Source organism: Parasteatoda tepidariorum, chromosome 4 (genome assembly GCF_043381705.1).
Source record: "Parasteatoda tepidariorum isolate YZ-2023 chromosome 4, CAS_Ptep_4.0, whole genome shotgun sequence".
NCBI classification, from domain to species: domain Eukaryota; kingdom Metazoa; phylum Arthropoda; class Arachnida; order Araneae; family Theridiidae; genus Parasteatoda; species Parasteatoda tepidariorum.
In genome coordinates this window covers 41,090,282-41,114,003 of record NC_092207.1, presented here as the reverse complement: position 1 = coordinate 41,114,003, position 23,722 = coordinate 41,090,282, and the positions used below count along the sequence as shown (strand labels likewise).

At 29.7% G+C, this 23,722-nt stretch overlaps 1 protein-coding gene across 2 annotated transcripts in view; it reads left to right on the top strand.

The window, feature by feature from the left end:
- LOC107438670 (teneurin-m) overlaps positions 1-23,722 on the top strand; it is a 468,170-nt gene that overhangs the window by 341,371 nt on the left and 103,077 nt on the right. For both annotated transcript variants that reach the window (XM_043039103.2, XM_071179700.1), the window contains 2 exons: positions 2,595-2,780; positions 19,687-19,839. In XM_043039103.2, the coding sequence (XP_042895037.2) occupies positions 2,595-2,780; positions 19,687-19,839 (339 nt within the window). The remainder of the gene's footprint in view (positions 1-2,594; positions 2,781-19,686; positions 19,840-23,722) is intronic.

The window sequence follows — 23,722 nt, the reverse complement described above, 5'->3', positions numbered from 1 at the left end:
CTATTTGCAACTTTTAAATACAATTAATACATCTTCAGTTTAACTAATGAAAAAAAATCCTAGATTTCTTTTCCTTTTATGAGGCATCTCATAATCATGTTCATTTATCTATTAACCCATTAAACGCCGCCATATAAATCATTGATAAAAAATTGGAATTTTGGTATGTTTTAAGGTGTAATGGACATTTCTAACCATATGAGCTTTAAATTTAAAAAAAAAATTAATTGGTTAAAAGATATAATAGGGTCCCAAAATGGGAGACTTGGCGTTTAATGGGACTAACGTAGCTCACTTACACACTACGCTAGAAGTTAAACGTTTAGTTTCATTACTTGTATATATTTTGATAAAAATCGCCAAATCTATTTTAATGGGATCAATAAAGTTAAATTTGAAATAAACATGCTTGAACGAAGAAGCAAAATAGTTCATAAATATTTTTACCAGTTTTATTATTATTCTTCAAATTTGCCGGTTCTACATTTTTGTATGAAGCAAAATTGTACACTTTTTGTGAAGCATTACTTTACATTTTTCACAACACAAAGGACTGTTCTTTTTGCACAACTTATATTTTGACTACTTACCAGCTTGTGAAATTAAGTGATTAACTCCATCAAATCGAATGTTGGTATTTACTTGCCCATGTGGTCCAAGTCCATTAGGCAAAGTCTCCGGTCCGTCCCATCACTACATCGCGAAGAAATGTTAATTTTGACATCTGTACATTAACCTCACGATGAACCCTCCTTGCTGTTACCACAGCCATGTTAAGAATGTTGGTAAAAAAGGGCCACCACCACTTTTTACATTTTATTTTTGGTCTGTAAATACTGAAATCGGTCAAGAATATCAACACCACCCATGTTCTGATTATATGAGGCAACTATTCCAGGTTGAGGTAAATCAGTTTTCTTCCTGGACTTTTGGCACCGACGTTTTACACGTCCTATTGGTTCAATTCCCTCAAAATTTGATGCCAGGAATACAATTTTATTGTCTTTCCATTTTACAACACTAACACTCTTTGTTGTAACGCAGATATAATACTACAAGCACGTAAAACTACATTTATGACCTGAGAATTTATCAGTATCTAATGTTTCCATATAATCAATGCTTGCTGCACAGTTAGAAACCTGCGAGCCACTTTTAAAAAGTTCCTTAGAAAAAAAGAACCACACTCACCGAACGATTAGATCAAAATACTGAGAATTTTTTTTTTTATCTTACAGTTTGAAACATTCTATGTGACAGAATGGATAATGGGAGGGGTCACAATGAGCAATTCAACACCTGCACTGATAATATTTGACCTTCAACAACAAAAGAGAGGGTACTAAGTATGACGAAAAAGAATCCATAAATATTTGCCTTTATGTAAATGTGTTGAGGATGGTGTTAGTCACAGAATGCCAAGTCTCCCATTTTGGGACCTCTTTAAATAAACAACTGTAAAATCGGTCTAAATCAATTTTTTAAAATTTTGTTGGCGACTATATGATGACAGAACAATTGTTTTGTATATTCAATATTTTTAAATTTCTCGACTTGAAAAATTATTTTTTTTCTGAAATTATTTTCATTTGAAGTAAAAAAAGCGATTTTGATTACATTTAGGCAATTTCTAAACAAGCAATTTACATTTCGAACCTTCTGTGAACATTTCTAATAAAACTAAAAACTTTCAACAGTCGATAAAAAAATATAAAAAATATGCATGTGAATTACTCAGCGAGAAAAAAATTCTTAAACAAAGGTTGCCAAAATGGGAGACTTGGCACTTAATGGGTTAAATACCTTTTTTTCATCTCGGCTACTTAGTACAATTCGAAAGCGAAAAGATAATAATTCTTATAAGTTAGCTCTTACTAAGAATGCTTTCAATTGTTAATCTGTGAAAACGTATAGTGACAAATTTCAAAATTAAGAAAAGGAAGGTGACAAGAAGAAAAGCCAAGCAATTTTCAAAGCTACAAATTGTAATTTTGTTTAACTTTTCAGATAACTAAATTCTAGTAATATTATTTTACAACCAGATTTAAGTAAACTTAGGTATAATTAAGTAATCTTGATTACTTTCTTATCATTGATAATTATTCTTCCATTTTTACCTACAGTGAATTTATGGAATTTATTTATGGTATTATTTGGTATCATTGGTATTATTTATTATTATCTTTCGATTAATTCTAAAACTAACAGAGGTTTGGTAATTTCACTTACTGAAACATATGAATTCTAATTTGAGCTAAATTATGTTATTAACACCATACGTTATATGTAATTTGTTGCACTTTTTTGCACAGACTGAATCGTTTTTTGTAAATAATGTAATTATTTTCAAATATATGAGGATGTTAAGCATTGAACCCTAATTTCTTGATATGAACTCAGAAGAAAATGTGACCTATACACTAAGTTAATGAAGAAAGAATGTCACTCAAGTAAATGCTCCATATTTTTCTCCTTATGTAATGAACTTTCGTATTCAAACTATAACTCTATTAAGCAAATTTACGTTAATAGTTTTTGGAAAAAAACTGCTACTTGATTTATTAGTTTCTAATTAAATATTGTATTTTTTTCAGCAAAATGTGGATTAGATTGCGGCAACAATGGACAGTGTGAAGAAGGAAGATGTCGTTGTGACCCAGGTTGGAGTGGTGCACGTTGTGATCAAAAGACATGCGACAATCGTTGTCACGATCATGGACAGTGCAAAAATGGTACTTGCGTCTGTGTTCAAGGCTGGATGGGTACGCATTGCACTTTGGGTACGTGATTTTTTTATTTAATTTTATTTATGCATTCTGTCATAGTAAACTTATTTCTTTAATACCTTATTACTTCGTAAATTTTTCATTTGAAAATGAAATATTTTCGATTATCAATATATTTAGGAGAAAATCTCTCTTTCGTGATTTAAAAAAAAATCAGAAGATGGGCTGTTCGCCACACATCCAAGAGACATAGATAACATAGATTCAAGTATAATTTCAGAAGGGTTTTTTTCTTCAATTTATGGATGTTTCCAGAAGTTATCTTTCCAGAACTTAAAAAATTACAAGATAAGCTACTTGCCACATATCCAATAGTCACAGACTGAAGTATTTTTGAAGTTTAGGTTTGTTTCTTCAATTTATTGGTGTATATTGAAGTTATTTTGCAAGGGAAAAAAAAAGAAGGTCGCATTTTTAGTGCCTTTAATTGAAAACAAAGCTTGACTTCCAAACTATGTATACTATCCAAGAAATGAAGTGTCTGAACTTTAAACTGGGGAAATAGCTTAAATATGAAAACAAAACTATGATACACTTTTTAAAAATTCTCAAATTCAGAGGTATTACGAAAACGTTAAAACCAATCAATAATTTTCAATTTTGAATACTTTATGGAGCCACCCTTTGGAGTAGCTTTACAAATATTAAAAAATAAATCGCAAAAACTTTAAAATAAATAGCTTTTCCTCTCATAGAAATTTTGTGCCATTTTCAATATTAAAATGGATAACGCTGGTGGAAGAAGGACCAAACTTAAACTAACAGTCAAGAATAACTGTTATAAACTCACAACTGAAGTAAAAGTAGTATTTTGTTCTCTTCAAAGCGTTATATCCTATAACGGCAGTGTGTTTGAAGAATTGCCTTAGGCTCTTTCGTGTACTTACTAATAAACGAAGCAATATTAACAGTATCAGGTAAATACAAGACATGAACGATCCATAATTTTAAGGCATTCCTATGATGCGAACGAAATATGATATAAAACAAATTTGAAATAATTTTTCTTTTCTATTAGGATAACAGTTCAGTTTCTGGTTTTTCTAGTATAATTTAGGCTGAGTGAATTTTCCTTTTAAGGTAATTGGATAAAGCATTTAAATGTAAAATGTTTACTTTTGCGTGTACTTTGAATCTTTGGAAAATGCCACTGTATTTGGATCTAATATGAAAAGTATTTTTAAATATAGAAGCACGGCAAAGTTTCAATGGCTAGTTATATTTATTTTCCTAGGTAAATTCAACTCTATGGATTTATCTTTTAAAACTCCATTATTTGATGTAACTGCGCTTAGTTTGAATGCATGCCCTAGTAACTTAAAAGCATTGTTGAATAAAAAATATTTTATGCAATTCAGTAACTTAAAAAAATGTGAGCGAGATAGAGGATTTTATTTTTCCCTATATATAATTTTCTTAAAATTCAGGCAAAGATAAGATATTAAATTTTTCTTGTCTTACTAAGGTTTGATTGATGGACGTAAGCGAGGTGAACTATCCCTGTCACTTTAAGGTGAGGAGTTGGTTGTCATAAACTAGATTGATTTCTTATTGAATGGACATTTTTTAAGAACTCAAAGTTATATGAATTAAAAAGAAAGTCTGCTAGTCACGTAAAACTGCTTGTGAATTTTCCAACTTTTATACTTCCATAATCGCTATTTCCCCAGCTATTTTTCAAAACTTATAAAATGTAAGATCATTTCGATATTTACATATATTTTAAAAAGACAAAAAGTTTTAGTATCTGCGTGCTCATAATTTGTCTTTGGCTAAAATGTTTCGCTAAGCGCAAAATTACACACTCCATGAATTAAAGCTTAACCTTTATTGGAATCTAAAAAACACATTGTAACAATTAATATCGTGCAAAGCTGGAAAAGGGAAATCTAAGTGTCTATGAAAGGGTAAAAAAGAAAAATTGTGACTAAGAAAGATATAGAAAGCAAGCTTATTTCAAAATTGTGTATAAGTTTTAAAGAAAGTGAAATCAGTTTAGTTCAAGATATAGTTTAGGATTCAGCACATAACATAGCATGTTTGTCTAAGCTCTTTCCAATCTATGTTAAACACAGCGTTGTAAAGATCAGTAACGTTAAAGGTTCAAAAGACGTCATGAGGACGTCGTTTAGTTATATCAACCCTTCAGAACTCAAATCGAGTTTCAAGTGCATTTTATGACAATATTTTCATTTTCAAAAGCATGACAAGTTAAATCAATATTTATTATAATTATTTAACAAAGATAAAATAGTATTTTTTTTTAAAATAACGCAATTCGTTTCATTTAAAATATTTTTATATGAAACATTTGAAGCAGAATTTTTAACAAACATATTTGTCTCAATTATTTTCATTATTAAGTATTATTTTAGGTAAAATTAAGTGAAAAATATTATAATTTTATATTTGGCATCTTCATAATTTATGATTATAAAATACAGCATGTAACATCGGTATCTTTTTCTGAGTTATTAGTTAAATCTTCCACATACGGCTCGGTTCCAAACAAAAATATTTAAAATTTGCCTTTATTTGGATGTAAGAGCAATCATTCATCATTAATTTTTTTATTTAAACAAAATTCAATTATTTATAAATTTTTTAATATTAATAAAAAAATCTTAGCTACTTTTTAAAGCTTATATTTCAGTACAAATTTAAGTTTTAGTTACTGTAAGACTGCTTTTTAGATTTAAAATTACGAAAATATATTTTTGCTAGCAATTACAGCTTCAGAAAATGAACACTGATGTCCTATCTGCGTCAAGAGGCTAAATAAGATTATTTTCGTCTTAATTCAAATGCCCTTACTTTATTTTTATAATATCCTTTTAAACGAGATTGGAATTCTTGTGCTAATACAGGTCTTGTTTATAAAACTGGAATAAATTTTAGAACTATATAACAAATTTTTACTTAGTAATAATAATTTTTACAAACATTTCTGCTAATGGATACTTTGTACAAAGTCCATGATTATTTTGAACTTAGTGTTCTTTAAAATAAAATTTGGCACATTTAGCTGCCTTTCAAACAACGGTTTCAAATGCTCTGCTATTTTGAATATATGTTTGAAATAATATGCTAATTAGAAAATAATATAAAATATTAGATATAGTAGTTTTTTTAAATGTAAAAATAAGACTTTTGAATTTTTTCTTGTAATGTCTCACAATATTTTAGAATTATTATTAATATTTTTTTTAAATATCTAATAATTTCTAATGGACGGAGAATAATATTTTGTTCAAAAGTTTATAAGAAGTATATTATAAAAGTTTTGTGAAAAAATATTCAAAACTGGAAGAGGAGTAGCAATTTAAAATTTAGGTTTAAAAATAAAACATTAATTTTTTCAATTTTTTAGTATGCTGTTATTTATGCTAATGGGTATATTTAAATGAATAAAATCGAATCAAAAGCCATAACATTTTTTTAATATAAGTTACCACGTTCCTTAATAAATAAGTATAAATTTTAAATTACAAAATTCTGAAAGTCCCAGTTCAAAACTAACTGCTACGAACAAATTATTATTAAAGAGCCGTAATGTTGACGATTCTAAATTGAAATGTTGAAACAAACAACAATTTAGAGCGGATTTTGATTCCCGATCTTTATGAAGCAAAATCATGTTCTTTGCTTCTGCAACAAATTCAATATAATCTTCCAAACTCATACTGTAAGCAGATATCTAGATTCCTTTGAAGAATGAATCAAGACGATAGCTCCAAGAACGTGATCAAACATTTAACAGCCCTTAAACTAAAGCGGTTTGCCTATCGCAAACTTTAAACACGCACACAGATTCGTGATTGTGCCAAGGACACTGATATTACGAACGAAAACTTCCCTGGCCGAATATTTACCGGATCTTCATCAAAACTAGAGCAATTAATAGAAGGTATAGTTGGCGCGTTCCTTCCAAATCTATCTTACAAAGCGATGGCCCGTTTGTAGCTGCTGTCGAGGGTATTTTGGACCCGTTTCGTGCTAATGAATCATAAATCTCGCTGTAACGGAAAGTATAGATGTGTCTGAAATGACCCCTTGCGTGCCATTCTATGTAATATGCCGCATGCGGCGTTTTGGTTTCGACCTAGTGCAGGAAGTTGTAAACAGGAGCAAATGGGATGTTTGGTATGTACTAAATTGCTCGAAGTGTTTGTTTCAGTTGCTCTGACGTGTTCATTACTGAAGTATATTCAGTTTATGCATTTTGTGCATTACGGAGACGCATTCAAACATATGACGCACAATTATGTTTGTAATTTATATTGAAGTTATGCTGCGAAACTGTGTGATTGTATTGCGCAGAGTTAGTTTTGTCGTGGTACCTAAATTACTGTCTGTCGTTAAATAAAGAACAATGTTTTAAGGTATTTTTATAAACTCATGATAATCAGAAGAAAATCAGTACAATGAAAATGGTGAATTAATCATCGGATTTCATTTTTTAAATTTAATTGATAAGATAATTCCAAAATTAATTCTGATCTAACGTTTTTAGAAAAAGTGTGTATATTTCATTTAAATATTAACCTAGCATTAAAATTTTCTCCTGCATAAAAATTTCATATAATTATTCTACGTTTTCTGTGATGTTGCTGACCACACACTGTTTCTTTAACTTAATTATTCATTGTTTATTTAGCACTTATACTTTCTTTTTAGTTTCGTTTGGAATTTTTAGGTTAATTTTTTATTTGTTCCTCGATGCAAGCGATAACCTAATGTACCCATTTTGATGCATTCCTTTAATTGACTTCCTTAATTGACTCCTCTGGGAGTAAATGAAGCAGAATTTCCTTTGTAAAATATTTTAGAATAGTGGCGACTCTTTGTCCAGGTTGCAAAAAAAATTTTTTTTTAAAACTGAAATTGGCCTCTTAGACTAGAATGAAGAACGTCACTGAATTATTACAGGATAGATAGAAAAAAAAGACCATAAACCACCTAAATAAAGATGTAAAATGTAGTTGAAAATGTTTCAGTTAATTCTTTTTTTTTTATTTAAAACTTTATAATTATGAATTTTCTAGATTAATTGTGCAATAACACGATTACCTATAAATAGAGGTTATGCGGAGATTATTGTGTAAATCTTAGTTTTAGATTTCAAGTCATGGTATAGAACTTAGGGATTTTTTTCCACTGGAATAATTAATTTGGCTGACTGAATTACAATTACTGTAATGTAGTGATCCGTAATCTTGTTAGAACTAAAATTGTGCGAAACTGCATTGCAATTTAAGTTATTCTTAAGGATTTATGGTTCAAACAACATACCTTATATTTATATATATATANTATATATATATATATACAAATACCGCGAAGAATAGCATAAAGAACAGAGCGTAATACCACCTGATATTTCCGGATTGTTGAACCAAAGTTTCGTGCGGTAACATTGTTTTTCGAAGCTCAGTCGTCAAGGGAAATAAAAAAGCCACAGTTTAAGTTCCTTACATTTGAAGCAAAGAAAATATTTTGAACTATATATATAAACTTGCCGTGAAGATTTAGGCTTTATAACGGACAAATAAATTAAATATTTTACAAGTTATTAGACTTTTCTAAAAATCACCGATTTGGCAACATTTTTTCATCTGAATAAAAATTATCAAAATCACTGCCTTATTCTCTGTTTTTGCACATTTTCATTTGCAGCGTTGGAGTAAGTTTTTAAGTATTAAAAAAATTGACCACAAAAGCTCACATTGATGTTCTGCACCCTTTCTAAAATAAGCATAGACTGCGCTTGCTTTAGATAGGATAAACTTGACTTAACAACCATAAATAAAACCATTATAAAAATAGCATATTATTCGAAAAAAAGCATCATTTCATATGACGACGGTCAGGCGAAACAAAAGGTATCCAGAATTCAAGGATTATCGCTCTTTCATTGGCATCATAATTTCCATCCTTAAAAAATTCGCTGTTTAGTCCATATTGCTATGTATTATTAGTTATTAGTCTGCATAGAAACATTACCTTTAAAATGTTAAGCAGGAGGTAAAGTAAAGTATTTTAAAAAATGAAACGTAAAATAATTAAACAAAATTATAAAATAAAGCAAAGTGTAAATTATACGTAAGTTATAGAATAAAATAAAAAATAAATTATTATACAGCCTAAAATAAACAATAAATACAAGTTTCATTTACAAAATAAAGTAAAACGCAGAGTATAAAGTAAAGTAAAGCGTGAAATATAAAACAAAGTCTGAATAAAAGTAAAGGGTAAAGCATAAAATAAAATAAAAATTATAATGTAAGATCAAAAGTGTAAATAAAAGCAACGCGTAAAGCATAAAGTAAAATGTAAAGTATAATGTAAGATATAAATCAAAATGTGAAAGTAAAGTATAAAGTAAAGTAAAGCTAAAATTAAGTAAAACAAATAGTTGTTCAATCAAAAGACATAAAAAATATCTGTTCCATTCAAAGAAAGACAGAAATATTTGTTCAATTCAAAGAAGGAAAAAATTAAAATTATTCAATCTAATAGAAGAACTTTACTTTTTCTCATCCCATTCTATTAGAGTAAGAAGCTTCTTGTTCATAGAAAAATAAGAGAAAAGTAGCCGAAATTTATTTCTTAAAAAAAATGGAAATAAACTATACTTTCTTTTAACAGTGCAGACATATACAAATTTCCTATATAGAATTAATTAAAACCTTGTTATTTTTTAAAGAATTACCTGAAACCTTGATTTTTTTTAATTAAAACGATTCTGCGTTATTTAATTAAAAAATCCATAAGTTCTACACTAGGTCTTTCGAGAACTAGGGCTTTTTTGTTGAAACTTTGTCATGCGCAACCTTGCAGAATACTACATGAGGGTGAAAATCCTCTCCAGTGATGAAATGGCAATCTATTTGTCAGATAGCCTGCGGTAAATTTTAGAAACGCTTTATTTATTTAAAGATTTTTTTTTCGGTTTATTTTGTTTTTTGCATAGTATTTCTATTTTCCTTTAATTCCCTTTCAATTTTGTTTTACAGTTTGTTTACTATTTTCTTAAAATTTTAAAAAACCAATATTGATCATTAAATTTTAAATAACAACAAACTAATTGGATTTCAAATCCAAAGCAGATATCATAAAAACTGAGGTGTGTAAGCGGTTAAGAATCAAAGAACATCAAACCAAATTTGCATCACTATTTAATTTTTCAAAGAAGTTTTTTTCTCATTCATTAAGATTAGTCCTATAGTTTCTATCACACAAAAAAAAAACTTTTTAATAATTTACTCAAATGAACATGACTCAAAAACTTTATCACAAGGGAAATTTACTTACATTTCTTTAAAGCAATTTGTAAGAAAAAAAATCTTAGACATGGAAGACCTGATTAAATTATTCCGGTAAGCGAAAAGAGGTAGAGTTGCAATAAACTTTCTAGAAATACAACAATTTTGCAAAAGAATATTCTTCCATCGTTATGGGTTTCTTTTGCGTTTTACAATCTATCTTTGGTTGCCTTAAAAAGAGGACAACCTCGTAAAAATAAGTCCCTAAAGTAAATTCGGATTTCATTGCAGACTCTTCACGGAGAAAATTTCTGTTATTTATTTATATATTTTTTGTTTGCGTTTTTGTTACTCGACAATCAAATCACAGGCTTATCAAGGGAAGAAGAAATGCTGGAGTAATAGGGCACGAAGTGAAGGGGGCGAGGGTCACAGACTGAGAAATTCAAACGTATTTGATGAGCACAAAGCAACTTCCTTGCGAAAAAGGAAAATAAAATGACATACAAAAACCAGCCGAAAATCAAGTTCTTGCTTAGAGGCAAACGATTTTATTGGAAGGACTTTTAGTTGCTGTGAGGAGAGATCGTTTGGTTAGAAATCGTAAAGCTATACGTTCGGCCTTTTGTTTGTTTAGTATGATGTGTACGTGATTCCCACAAGCTGTGTGTTCAAGGACATTATCTTTATTGTGTAGGGAATCGTGCGAATGGATTACGTCTCACAGAAAAGTACCAAGACCTTAAACGTTGAGTTATAGGAGTTAGTTCTCTGTGTCGAGAAAATTCTCCAAAAAATGTTATTGGCATCTCTAGGCGATGACTTAATCAATAGCAAAGTTGTAACTGTAAAAGAAAAATTGTTTGTGACTTCTTCGGATTAACTCTTACGGTTTCGAAATATTATGTTTTAAAATTAATTCCAAAAAAAAAGAAAAACTTAGAAAATTTGAAATTATTTAAAAAAGAACAAATTTCGATGATTCTGAAATTTGATTTTTAAGTGCTATGAATAGAAAAATACTGTGGAAATTTTTCATTTGCCTAATTCTTAAAGTGAAAGAAGTCAACATGTTTCAAGCGCTTAAAGCAAAGTGCTTATTTTCAGGAATAATCGTATATGAATGAAAGCTTTTATCCCCTGATTTCTAGATAAATTAAATGAAGTTTCTCGTTGGTAAGTGTATTTTTGGACTAATTGTCGAAGTAAGGATGCTACGTTACTGAGACATGTTTTTTTCTATTTCAACAGCACATTTATAGTTTAAGTATCGAGTAGTGATGCATGTGGTTTGAGTTATTCAATTTCCTTGAATCGCACAATCAGTTTACTTTTAAGTTGCTACATCACTTCTTTATATGTACTTAGAATTTCGTTAGATCCCAAAAATTTAGCCGAACTGGAAATCTTTGATTTTTTTCATTTGCAAAGAGAGTTATTCTTATACAAATTTAAAAGCATTGTTCAAGTTTTATTCCATTGTTGTCAGTTAAAAAATACAATAGTTCTTCTAAATATAAAGATCTTATTTGAATAGTGAGCAACACCAGTTTTTCTTCTTTTTTAACATTTAAGGATCGAAAGTTTTTGAGTTTAACTCTCTGAGCGTTATACACGCCTTTTTCCGGACTTATAGCTGCAAGCTTACGGGCATGAAAAATCGGTTTTCGCCCTTCTATTTATTCAATGGGGGAGTTATTATGTAGTAGGGAAATTTCTGTACAATTTTAACCTGAGGTTGTATTCTTTAACCCTTGGAGGGTTAAAGAGTGTATTTTTTTCCTAATCTACCTGTTTTGTGTTTGCTATCTGTTTGCCAGCCAAAATAAGTTAGAAGTAAAGCAGTATTAAAATAAGACAGAAATGACATATAAATGAAACTAAATACTTTAGCAAGTTGGATTGGACTATAGAAATAAATTTCTCATATTTTCAATCTCTTATGCATTAATGATTTATTCGCAAGTGAATGGTAAACTCAGCAAATGATGAAAAACACATAATTATACCTTTTCCTTAACAACATACGTTCCAACTGCATCCAATAATAATTTTAATATTATCTGTAGTTAGTGTTGCAATAATATACCCTTCAACTATATATCTATATCTTTATTTTCTTTTTCTGAAAGTATAGTACCTTTTGAATTTATAAAGTGATTCTAGGACCATGGTAGCCCAATGGTTTGAGAATCGAACTGCTGGTAGGAGAGCCCGGAGTTCAATCTTCGACTCCGCGAAGAGTCACCGTACAATATACGAGTTCCTGAAAATTTCTGGAATCAGAAGTCCTGTGGTCGATCGCTAAGTAGTAACATGGGTTCCGGGATCTGGTGAAAATTTCATTCCCCTTCATATCTATGTCTGAATTGAGAAAGTAATCAGAGGGATATGTGGTGCTGCCATCTGTACTTGGAGTTCTGAACTAAGAAGTACTTTCACTCTTGTGGTTCTCCCTTGATGAAAGAAAAGCAAATCTTTCTAATTTAATTCGCAATATCTGATGATCTTGGCTTGTCCAAATGCCATTAAAAAATCACGCAATTCTACACAACTAGTTAAAAACTCGTATCCAGTACTCAGATGTACTTTTACAACAAATTTATTTAGGGCCAGGATAGCCTGGTTGGAAGGACACTGGGCCCATGTCCAAGAGGTCGTGGGTTTGATCCCTGAATGCCGAAGACTCCAAGAGCAGTAAATGGTGACTGATGCAGTTTAAATCTGTCAATTCACAAGGTCCTCTATGTTCCCATAACAAATCATACTTCTGGGGGTACTGATCCTGGAGTTTCCTTGTCTTCTGGATTGGTTCAAAATTACAGAGCTACAGAATTGAACATTAGTAATCGTTAACAGAAAATTGGGTCGACTGTTCAACTACGGTTATAATATGAAATAAAATACATTTATTTCCAATGTAAAAAATGTACTAATTGCTTTCAATGTGAAAAGTGGAAAATAAAATAAGTTAATGCAAAGCAAAATTAAACATATTGTTTATTTTCATTTGTGATAATAAAAGGAAAAACGTGTGAGAGAGTGGGTCTTTCTTTGAAGTCCAGAGCAAGCTGTAGGGTCCAGAAATTCGGACGGTGAGAGCTAAGGAAAAATTTAGCCCGATTCTAAGAATCTTTCAAAAAATTAATTTTTTAAAGGGACATTTGAAAAATGAATATTAGGCATTGTTATAAGTTGAACTTCAGATGATTCTGACTTTTCAAATTTTTTAAAGATAGCATCAGTGATATTTGCTAGCGTATTAAGCAAAAAATTGGAGTTCATTGCACTTTCCTTAATAATTAATTATTTTTATTCATTATGCATGATACACTCAAAAATCAAAGCCAATTATTTCTAAAATTATATATAACAGCAGGTTTATTTGGTTTATAGGTACAATTTTCGAACATGATTCAATAAAATACTTTTTTCTAAATCAATGCTAATGTAAATAAAATAAATTAAATTATTATATAGAGCGAAATTTGATGATCTTTACTGTAATAGTTTGACTACGATCGATAACATCATTTTTTGTGCCCAATAATGCTTAAACTTTATTTTGATGAGATGAATTTAAAAACGTGGAATCATCAGGAAGAGCAACAAATTGCAATACATAAAAAAATTGGAATTATTGTACCTTAATAGTTGTGTTGGTATATGCCAGGGGTGGCGAACCTTTATACACCAATGTGTCATTTTCTCTAAAAAATTGCTCAATGAGGTCATAGACGTGCCGTCAAATAATTTTGACTTCATGATTATTGGGAAAATAATAATACTAAATTCTATCAACTCAAAACTCTTTATTTACATTGAAAAGAAAAATACATTTTGCAATGTCTCAGTTATACACACAATTCAACTTAAAGTAACATCACTGTGACTTCTGTTGTTGCAGATTAGATGACCAATAACTTATATTAGATTGTAAGATGTTAGTTTAAGCAGGACTGTTGATTTTTTTTTGCTAGTTATTTATTGTTAGCTTGTTTTTTACGGTTATTAATTGTTTTCCTAGTATTAATTTTTAATTTTTTTATTAATAATTATTTATTATTTTGCTTGTTTTTGAGAATTTTAATTTAATTGTTACATATGCTTCATAGCGTAATAACATTTGTGTAATAACAATTCATAGTGTAACAACAATTGTNGAAGAGCAACAAATTGCAATACATAAAAAAATTGGAATTATTGTACCTTAATAGTTGCGTTGGTATATGCCCTTCAGTATTGGGCATGATTGTGTAGCACTAATTAATACCGTTTTATGGATTATTTACTTATTTTTATTCCGTTCAATTGTCTTTGATTTTTGTCGAGCTAGTTTTTTTTTCCAGTATTGTTACCTAAAAATATTTTTAGAATTGAGATTGCTTTATAAAAATAAAAAATAAAAAAAAACCTTTAGCGTATAACCTGAAATTAATTTGAACTTTCAAACCATTTTTTTTTGCAAGAAGGTAAGTGAGGTTTTAGAAATTTTACCTTTAAAAAAAATGTCTACTACACTTTTTTGTTAATAACCAAATTTATAAGTTCTATGCTCTATAAATTGCAAATAAACTCGATGACATATGATCAAATGTAAGAATGTGCAAGAGAAAATATGTTCCTAATATCTTCTCGATCCCACTCTAAAATTTACTGTTAGACACATTTATGTAAACAAAGTCCTTCATTGGCTTTTTCTTCCTGCATTTTACAAAGTCATAAGTTTACTCCTCTAATGTTTTTATTTTCAATTTTATTTCCGATCCCGACCTGTGTTAACATTTCGTCAATTCAAGCATTTGAAGGGCAGATCTGTTGTCTATTCTTTCAAGGGCACCATACTAGATGGTCCAACGTTGCTCCCACAGTCAGGACAGATAGTTCAGGGAAGGAAAGTGCATCATGATGCCTTGCCCGGGATTCAAACCCAGAACCTTTCAGACGCAAGGCCAGTTCTCTGATCCCTACACAGTCTGGTCTGCTCTCCCTGTAGTTTTTGAAATTGCAAAATGCATACACATGGAAGATGAACATACTATAAAAAAATATAGTTGCTTATACATTGGAGTTGAATATTTGAAATTTCTACAGTTACTGAAAGAAAAATAAGTTTAAAAAAAACAAACAGTTTCTGCCTTCTAACACGCTTAAATTTGAGCACCTTAGAGTTTGCGTTTCTTTTCGACCCTACTCTAGCCCTTACTGTTACCCACATTTATGTAAACATTGGCATTTCTTTCTGCATTTTCACTCGATTGCCACACAGTTCTTAAGATGGAAAAATTATATCCTTTTAACGTTTAAAAATTACTGAAATTGGTGGGAGTACTTTCTACTGTCTTATAAAGGGGGAATTAAATAAAACGTGAAATATAAATCCTTTTTCTTAACTAATTTTATAGGTAGCTTTAGCAGTTAAATTTCTAAACTCCATTTAGCATCACTTTACTGAAAAATGTATTCCCTAAAAATATTATTCTTATTGTATATCGTAATTTCTTCTCGACCCAACTTTATTATTTACTGTTACTCACATTTATGTAAACAAAGCCTTTCATTGGCATTTCATTCTGCATTTTCGAAGGTAAGCAGTCAATGGCCACAAAAATCTTGGGTAGAAAAATTCTTTTCCGTACACATTTAAAAATTAATGAAGTTGGTAGGCATATTTCCCACGTTCTTAACAAAGCCAAACAATGTAAATAATGTCCTTTACAGGCATTTGTTTCTGCATTTTCTAAAGTTATCAGTTTACCCTGTAACGTTTTCCCTTATAATGGTGTTTTTACAATTACGAAATGCATGCACGTTGAGGAATATTTGAAATTTCCAGAACTACTGAATTTATAATAAGTTAACAAGGCAGTTTCTGTCTTCTAACACGCCTAATTTCAACGAAAAAAATAATAAGTTCTTATTTTACGATCAATAATTTGTATATCTGGATTTAGGAAAATTCCGATTTAAAATTTTTGTTGATTCCATAGCTACAAATTCTTCTTTAAAAGGGCAAATGCGATAAGATAGTATTTTTCATTTTTTTTCTTCTGCCAAATGTTTCTAAATTACGATACTATAAGTTGAAAATACTTACGAGAGTTTATTAGTCAGGTTTATAGATAAAGAGAAGTTAGCCTTAGTAAATATAGTTTATTTTATCATATTTTTCGATTTTGAATCTAATTAAAGCGAAGATAAAGAAATATAAACTATATTTCCCAAAGCAGATGAATATTCCATTTCATATTTAAAAATACTAAAATGCATTCTGCTATTTTATATCGAAGGAGGCAATTTTATTTGGAAGAACAAATATTTGAAAAGAACAACGAATGGAAGTAAAAGCAATCAATTTGATAACTTCTATTCTGAAATGCTCGCAAAGTTTATTTAATAATGAAAAAATTGAGAAGAAATATTTTTGCCGATTGCAGCATTTCATTTTTAGTACTTCCTAAATCAGATACATTGTAGGAAAATAACATTTATGGAAACTAGGATATTTGTAACGAATAAGGGATTGTAAACAATTTGAAATCCTTTTTTATTTTCTTTCCATGTTCAAGGTTTAAATTCGTACATTTAAATATTTCAGACCTGAAAAAGTTCATATTAAATATTATCTAATGAGTTATAAATGATGTATCTTATTTAATGAATGGTTAATCTAACTTAATAAATGTTACATCTAATCACTAATTGATATATCCGATTCAATAAATAAAATTAATTTAATTAACATAGATTTAAGTATAATTTTTTTACTGTTTGTCAGTCATATTTTCTTTTCATTCGTATATGAAATAATATAAAATTTCTCGCAGTTGACGATTTTAATCCGTCATTTTCGTTTCAAATTGAAGTGATTTCTACTTCTTTGCAATGTTCATGAAAGTTATGTCACAATAAGTACAAGAACTGCTTTTCTATCCAACAAAAATCCACTAACTGCGTATAAAAACCGACAACGTTACTTAACTTTGTAAGTGAAACTAAGTCCATTTTGTGTAATTTATTTGTGATAAATGCTAGAAAATATACAGTTAATCTGCATTTGAATCATGAACTGGATAATAAATAGCTTTTGCATCGAATCACCAAAATAGAAATTAAAAATGTCCGAAGTAAGAATTGCTCTTGAAATTGAGAACTACTGGAACAAGCGATTTGTACCCAATTTTTCTCTGAAGGAAGATATAATATATGACAGCAACTATTCTCACGGAAAAAACAAAATGTAAATAAATCTTACAATATAGATTCTTGTCTGCTTTAAAACCGTTATACCACGTGTATAATATAATAATTCATTTACTAATTATCAGAAAGGTAAACATCACATTATTTAAATTTTTTCGCAAAATAATAATAAAAATCTTAAATAGTTATGTGATAAATGTCAAACGTGTTGCATTTCTAATAAAAGTTATAAAATTTTTTAGTAACTTAATAAAATAAAAAATTTGTGGGGGGAGGGGGATCCAATGTTCCCCATGCGTTTTATCGTTCTTCCAGGTAGCACAAGTCCTCCCGGTTTAAGATAAGAGTTTTTTATTGAATGAATTTTGCTAAAGACTTTTTTATTTGTTGGTTTCTTACTGGCATACCATCTGACAGTTTTTTTCTCCTTAAATTTACGAGATTTTCTAACAGTGCGGAAATTTTAAATGACACCAATAATTGCATTTTGAGTCGTAGTGGCTTAGGGGATACAGCAATTGCCTCTCAATGACGTGACGCGAGTTTAAATCCCATCGATGGCTGGTCGATATGAATTCCGCACCCGGCACGCACCGACCACAGTGGTGATGTAAAATATCTTCGGTGTTAGACGATTCATGGAGTCCCTTTGTGTCAGATTAACCATCAGAGGTTTTCGAGGTCTTCCGCTCCAAGTAACGCTGATGCGTGTTAGTTCCAACCAAAAGTCCTCAACGAAGACTAATTTCTCCAAATATTTGATCCAGGAGATCCCTTGTATTTGGAATTAGGTTCAAAATTACAAGGCTACGGAGTTTGAACATTAGTAGTTGTAAACTCGAAAATTGGGTCGGCTCCTTACAATTATTTTGTTGGTGTTGTTTCTCATCCCCCTAGTGTAGGAAAGCCTATACTAGGCCCAAAAGGCCCCCTCGCCTGAGAACATCGAAATTCTTCTCTTGCTTGACCAACTGCTACCTCCAAGCGGAGCCTAAACAATTGAGAAGGTGAGCAAGACTAGCCAGAAGGAGACATGATCAAAGATTAAAAATTCTTTTCCCCATTCTAAAATTTTATGTGTTTCTGGTGTCCACTTCTGAATCTTGTCAAAGCGGATTGAAAATCCCTGGGGCCGCTGCAGAACATAGACAAGCCGGATCATTTGCAACGTATTTTTACGATTATAAATTTTTAAAAAATAAATGCTTTTAACTCAAGTATCTATTACTACGAATCTAATGCATGCGTTGTTACTTATGCACGCTGAATTTTTTATGGTGGATTTGAACATCTTGGTCAAACTCGTGACCTCAAATTATACGCTCAAATTCGCTCAATGTGCTCAAATTCTATTTTTTCATGTAATTCTTTTGTCATTGCGAAAAAAACAGATCTGATTTGAGTGGAATATTTTATAGTACTTAAATAGAGGGAAATATTTTGTTGAGTTATGATTATGAACAATTGAATAGTAAAAAACTAAAGAGCAAATATTTGGATACATTTGCTTTCTTTGTGTCGTTCTCGTGCTACAGACCTAAACTAATATCGTGTGCCAAGTATAATGTGTCAAATATCATGTGCATGTGTCAAAATAATTTTGTTAAATTTTTGTATGCAGTCAGGATACAAGATCTCATAGCAGTTTACTTTGTGAAATCAGCATACAAAGTACGAAAAAATTTAAATTTCTAAGAAAATTTTTTTTTTAATTCTTCGCCTAGTTTTTTCATTTTGATTGCTTTTTATACCCTTATCGAGTTGTATTTGATAATCAAATCAATAATGCATATCGTTAATTTTCTTTGTTTAATTGATATTTTGACTTCGACTTTGAAAACTCTATGCGTGTTTTGCTCTCGACAATTAAATTTACTTCGTTTCTTCTAATCAAAATTAATTAAAAATTTAGTTATTTTAATGCATTCTTTAATTTCTTGGTTAATTTCATTTCATAATCGATGTTTTTTACTTAATAGTCATGATAGCTTTTTCGTGATTTTAAGCTATTTGTCGTGTTTTTTATCCACATTTATTTTATTTCTGAACAACAATTAGACACAAAACAAATAAATGTTCGAAACAAATAATGTGTTTATTTTTATTCTTTTTATAATGAGGAATATTTTATTGAATAACATTCTACATCTGAAAACAAATTCACTTTTCATTATTACACAATTTATACTTATAAGCATGTTTTACAAAATTTGAAAATGCAAATAGTTAGAATAAATAGTAAATAACGAGGTGGATTTTTTAAATAAATACTTTTAGTTTAAAATAACTTTATAAAATAACATCTTGTAATAACGTTCTGGTTATTTTATTTATTTTTGTCTTCCAGTGATGCAAATTTTTAATTAAAACTATGTTTCAGATAAGAGTATCTATATATTAAAATAAGCCTATAAATGTGAATTTTTTTCTAGAAGGGTGCCCAGATAATTGTGGAGGAGTGTCAAAGGGTCAATGTGTCCAGGAAGAAGGTCAGTGGAGCTGCCGATGTGAAGATGGATGGGGAGGCAGTGACTGTAAGACGAGACAAGAAACAAGCTGCATTGATGATAAAGATAACGACCAAGGTATATGTTAATCTTAATTTTTAAATGTTTTAAGCATGAAGTTTAATTTTCAATGGTCAACTTTTGCATTAACTTCAAATTCAGCTATTCGAATATGACAGAAGTTAATATAGATATTTAGACTATTAGAATAGTTAATGTAAAATTTTACAAGCAAATTTCAAAAATCTGAAGAAAAAAATTCTAAATGTTCATAGAATAGTATTAATTATATTATTTAAATTCATAAAAAAAATCATAATTAAATTGTTTAAATTTGCAAATTGAAATTAATCTGATAATAAAATGATTTGTTTAAGCTAAAATATCTTTTTATCCCAAAGATTTATTTACACAAAAGTAAATAGTAAACTAGTATTAGCAAAACCTTGAGAAACGAAAGTGTTTTCTTAATGAGAAGTTGAATTTTTATGTATCTGGCATTTTTGAAATTCAATTTCTCAAGAACTGCTAGACAAATTTTGCTCAAATTTTGTATTTTGGTACATAAAATTACATTCTTTAAAATGATGTAAAAAAATTTTTATATTAATAATATTAAAAAAAAATTCCGACTATTATTTTTTAAAACAATAAAAAATAATAAATATTTACAAATATTTATTTTTTGCATGGAATTGTCTTTAAATAAGCGAATTGTATAATAGTGTGTAAAAACTTTTGAATTCACTTTAAAAGTTTCTCGAGATATGGTAAAATACGTAAAAAGTAAAATTAACATTAAGGCGTCCAAACTTTGGATCACTCTCCTGACCAAATTATTGGGACCATATTCCGCAGATAGTGGAAAAGGGTATGTTTACTCAGAGGAAGTACGTTTTTGTGTCTGATTTCGTAATTTAAAATATCATCTGTTCTAGTTAGGTCACCTCCTCGAACCATTCCGATGGAATCATAGAAAGTGAAGATCCGGTCATTAGATCAAAAGTTATTTATTGTTGTCCGTTTTTTTTTCATTCTTTTTTTTGCGCACTGTACATCATTACCTATGGTGGGTACAACACACGTCACCCAACCATGACCAAGCCTCTAGGCCCAATTTCAGGGTTCTACATGATAGGAATGCAATGTAATTCCCGGATCAGATGACGCGGACAGCGCGAGAACTAATACTCCTCTCTTCAAAAGTTCTACACCACAACCAAAGAGAAGAATTTCCGCCACGACAGATTTAGCGTGCGCCTTGATGCTTAGAACACGCCTGTTGTTTTGTCGGGTGTCAGAATCGAACTCAGTGTTCACTACTCTCCAACTTTAGCCTTCACTAAAGAACGTCTTTCTCAAACATTTTCTTAAACACAGCAAACGTGTAACTTTCTCACTCATCAAACGATGGCAACACTACATTACTTGCCTTCGTTTCACGAATGCCTTCATTCGACAAACATTTCCCTTGAGTCTCAAACCATTTGAACAAGAGATACATTTTCCGAACATGTTGCTGATTTACGATTCATATTTTTTTACAAAAAAAGAAGGAAAAAATTTACTAGCAAATCTGTTATTTTATGGTCATGGTAGCTTTACCGGGGGTTAATTATAGGGACGCTTTTTTCTCATCACAGACCGTAATCAAGAGGTGAAATTATTTACAATGCTTTGAAAATTATTCTAGATAAAATTTCAGTCTTTTATGTTTGAGCGACATTAAAAAACTTATATGCCAAGGAGAATATCAAGGATATAAAAGCTTAGACTAACTTCAACGGTTAGACCGATAGAATCGTGAATTGTAATTCGTGCTGTATACTCCACTTTGAGCAGCTCATAAAACTTTTATCTGTGTGTGGTGTGAAGATGGCCAACTAATAAATTGAAATCCTGATGTCTGAAGCGCTATGCATTCTTCGTTTTGTAAATTGGCTATTTGGTCACCCTCTTCTACTTCACATAGTTACATCAATGGTGTTAATTATATTTTGGATGTGCACTTTAAAAAATTCCGGAATAAATTATTGTATAAATTATCGACACTCTGTTTGCATCATCCGTAAAATTCCTCGTTAACGTAAAATATTACACCTTGATTCTTACAGTATATTTATTTAATTAGTGTGATTCAGTGATTTTACTGTACTTAAAAATTAAGAAATATCAGAGTATTTGTTCCATAACATATCCATGGGTAATGTTGCTCGCCTCCATTACTTAGGTTTACAGGTGCCCACTGGGTAACGTTAAATGAGCAACACTTCCGATTTGAAGAAAAAAAACTCAGTGTCTGCAAAAAAAAAAAAAAAAAAAAAAAAAAAAAAAAAAAAAAAAAAAAAACGAAACATTCCGGCAGAAATGGTTTTTACTCACTCCAAAAAGTTAACCGTAATTTGAGATTTGCCGTAATTCTTTTGTATAACTACTTGCATTAGTATTGTTTTTAACATTATTTGAAAATAACATTCAAATTTATTTCCAGCGACTAAAGCCTACAGCTAATAAATGTTGCTAAGATACCACCAAACAACAAAGCCAAAACTAATTAAATCTATTAATAAATATATTTATATCTTATTTCATAAAACAAACAGAAGCAGTTCATGAAATCAACCAATTTGTAATACTTGTTAACATAAATAAATTTAAGCCTGAATAGTTTTAACAAACAATTTCCAAAACGTTTTCTTCGTTCAAATTAAAATTACCACTATTCTTCCTTTTGATAACACCATCATTATGTTTCTAAATATTAATTCAACTTGAATATTTATGTCTAGCTAACACAGCTTCCCGAGAAATTGTTATATTTCTATTGAATTAGTTCAATCAAAGGAAATAACAAACCAGAAGAGTTTTATGCAATCACGTTCAAACGAAACATTACCAACAAGTGCATATTTAATGAAAATTAAACTTCCCAATCCATCTTTCTTCGCATTAGAAATCCGTCATTCCAATTCAGTAAGCTTAAAATTAAATTACATGGAAACGTCGATAACTTCACTTGAATGAAAGCAATTAGAGTAAGCTTTTCTCTTCACTACATACAATTGTTGAAGTGGAAAATATTTATTACCCAATGCAATGTTTAAATATGCTTATCAGTTTGTTCCAATTTTTTTTTCTTCCCAAAATCCTAAAATCTACCATCTTTTTTTCCACCATTTTTTTCATCGAAGCAAAAATATTTCTTTAATTATTTTTTTTCCTTTTTGTAACTCTTAACAAATATTTTTTTCTCGTTTTGCTTGGAAAAAAAGAAACTAAGAAATCTAAATTAAAGTTATCTAAATTGAAAACATTGTTTTTCTTGATAATGAAACTATTATTCTAAGAGATAAGTTTATTTAGTTGAAGCCACAAAATTTCCGAATTATTATTTTTTTTGCAATAAAAATAAACAGGTACACTGTAAAAAAATTCCGGAGTAATTTGCGCTTTAAAATACCTGTTAATAGTACCGTTTAAAGTACCTGTGAGTACATCGGGCTTAAAATCCATTTTATCGTAAAAAAGTTTTTTACTGTAAAATATTGCACCGTAATTTTTAAAACAATACTTATTTAATTACAATAATCCAGTGAACTTGAGGTTAATATTCTTGTAAAAATTACGGTGCAATAGATTTTTTGGTACTTCTTGGTACCTTCTTCTAACAAGCTCTTCAATTGTAGGCTTAGGCTTGAATGAAAGCAATTAGAGTAAGCTTTTCTCTTCACTACATACAATAGAAGTGGAAAAATATTTATTACCCAATGCAATGTTTAAATATGCTTATCAGGCTGTTCCAATTTATTTTTTTTTCTTTCCCAAAATCCTAAAATCAACTATATTTTTTTCCACCATTTTTTCTTTTATCCTAGCTAAAATATTTCTTTAATTATTTTTTTTTTCTTTTTGTAACTCTTAAAATGTTTTTTCTTGTTTTGCTTGGAAAAAATTAAACTAA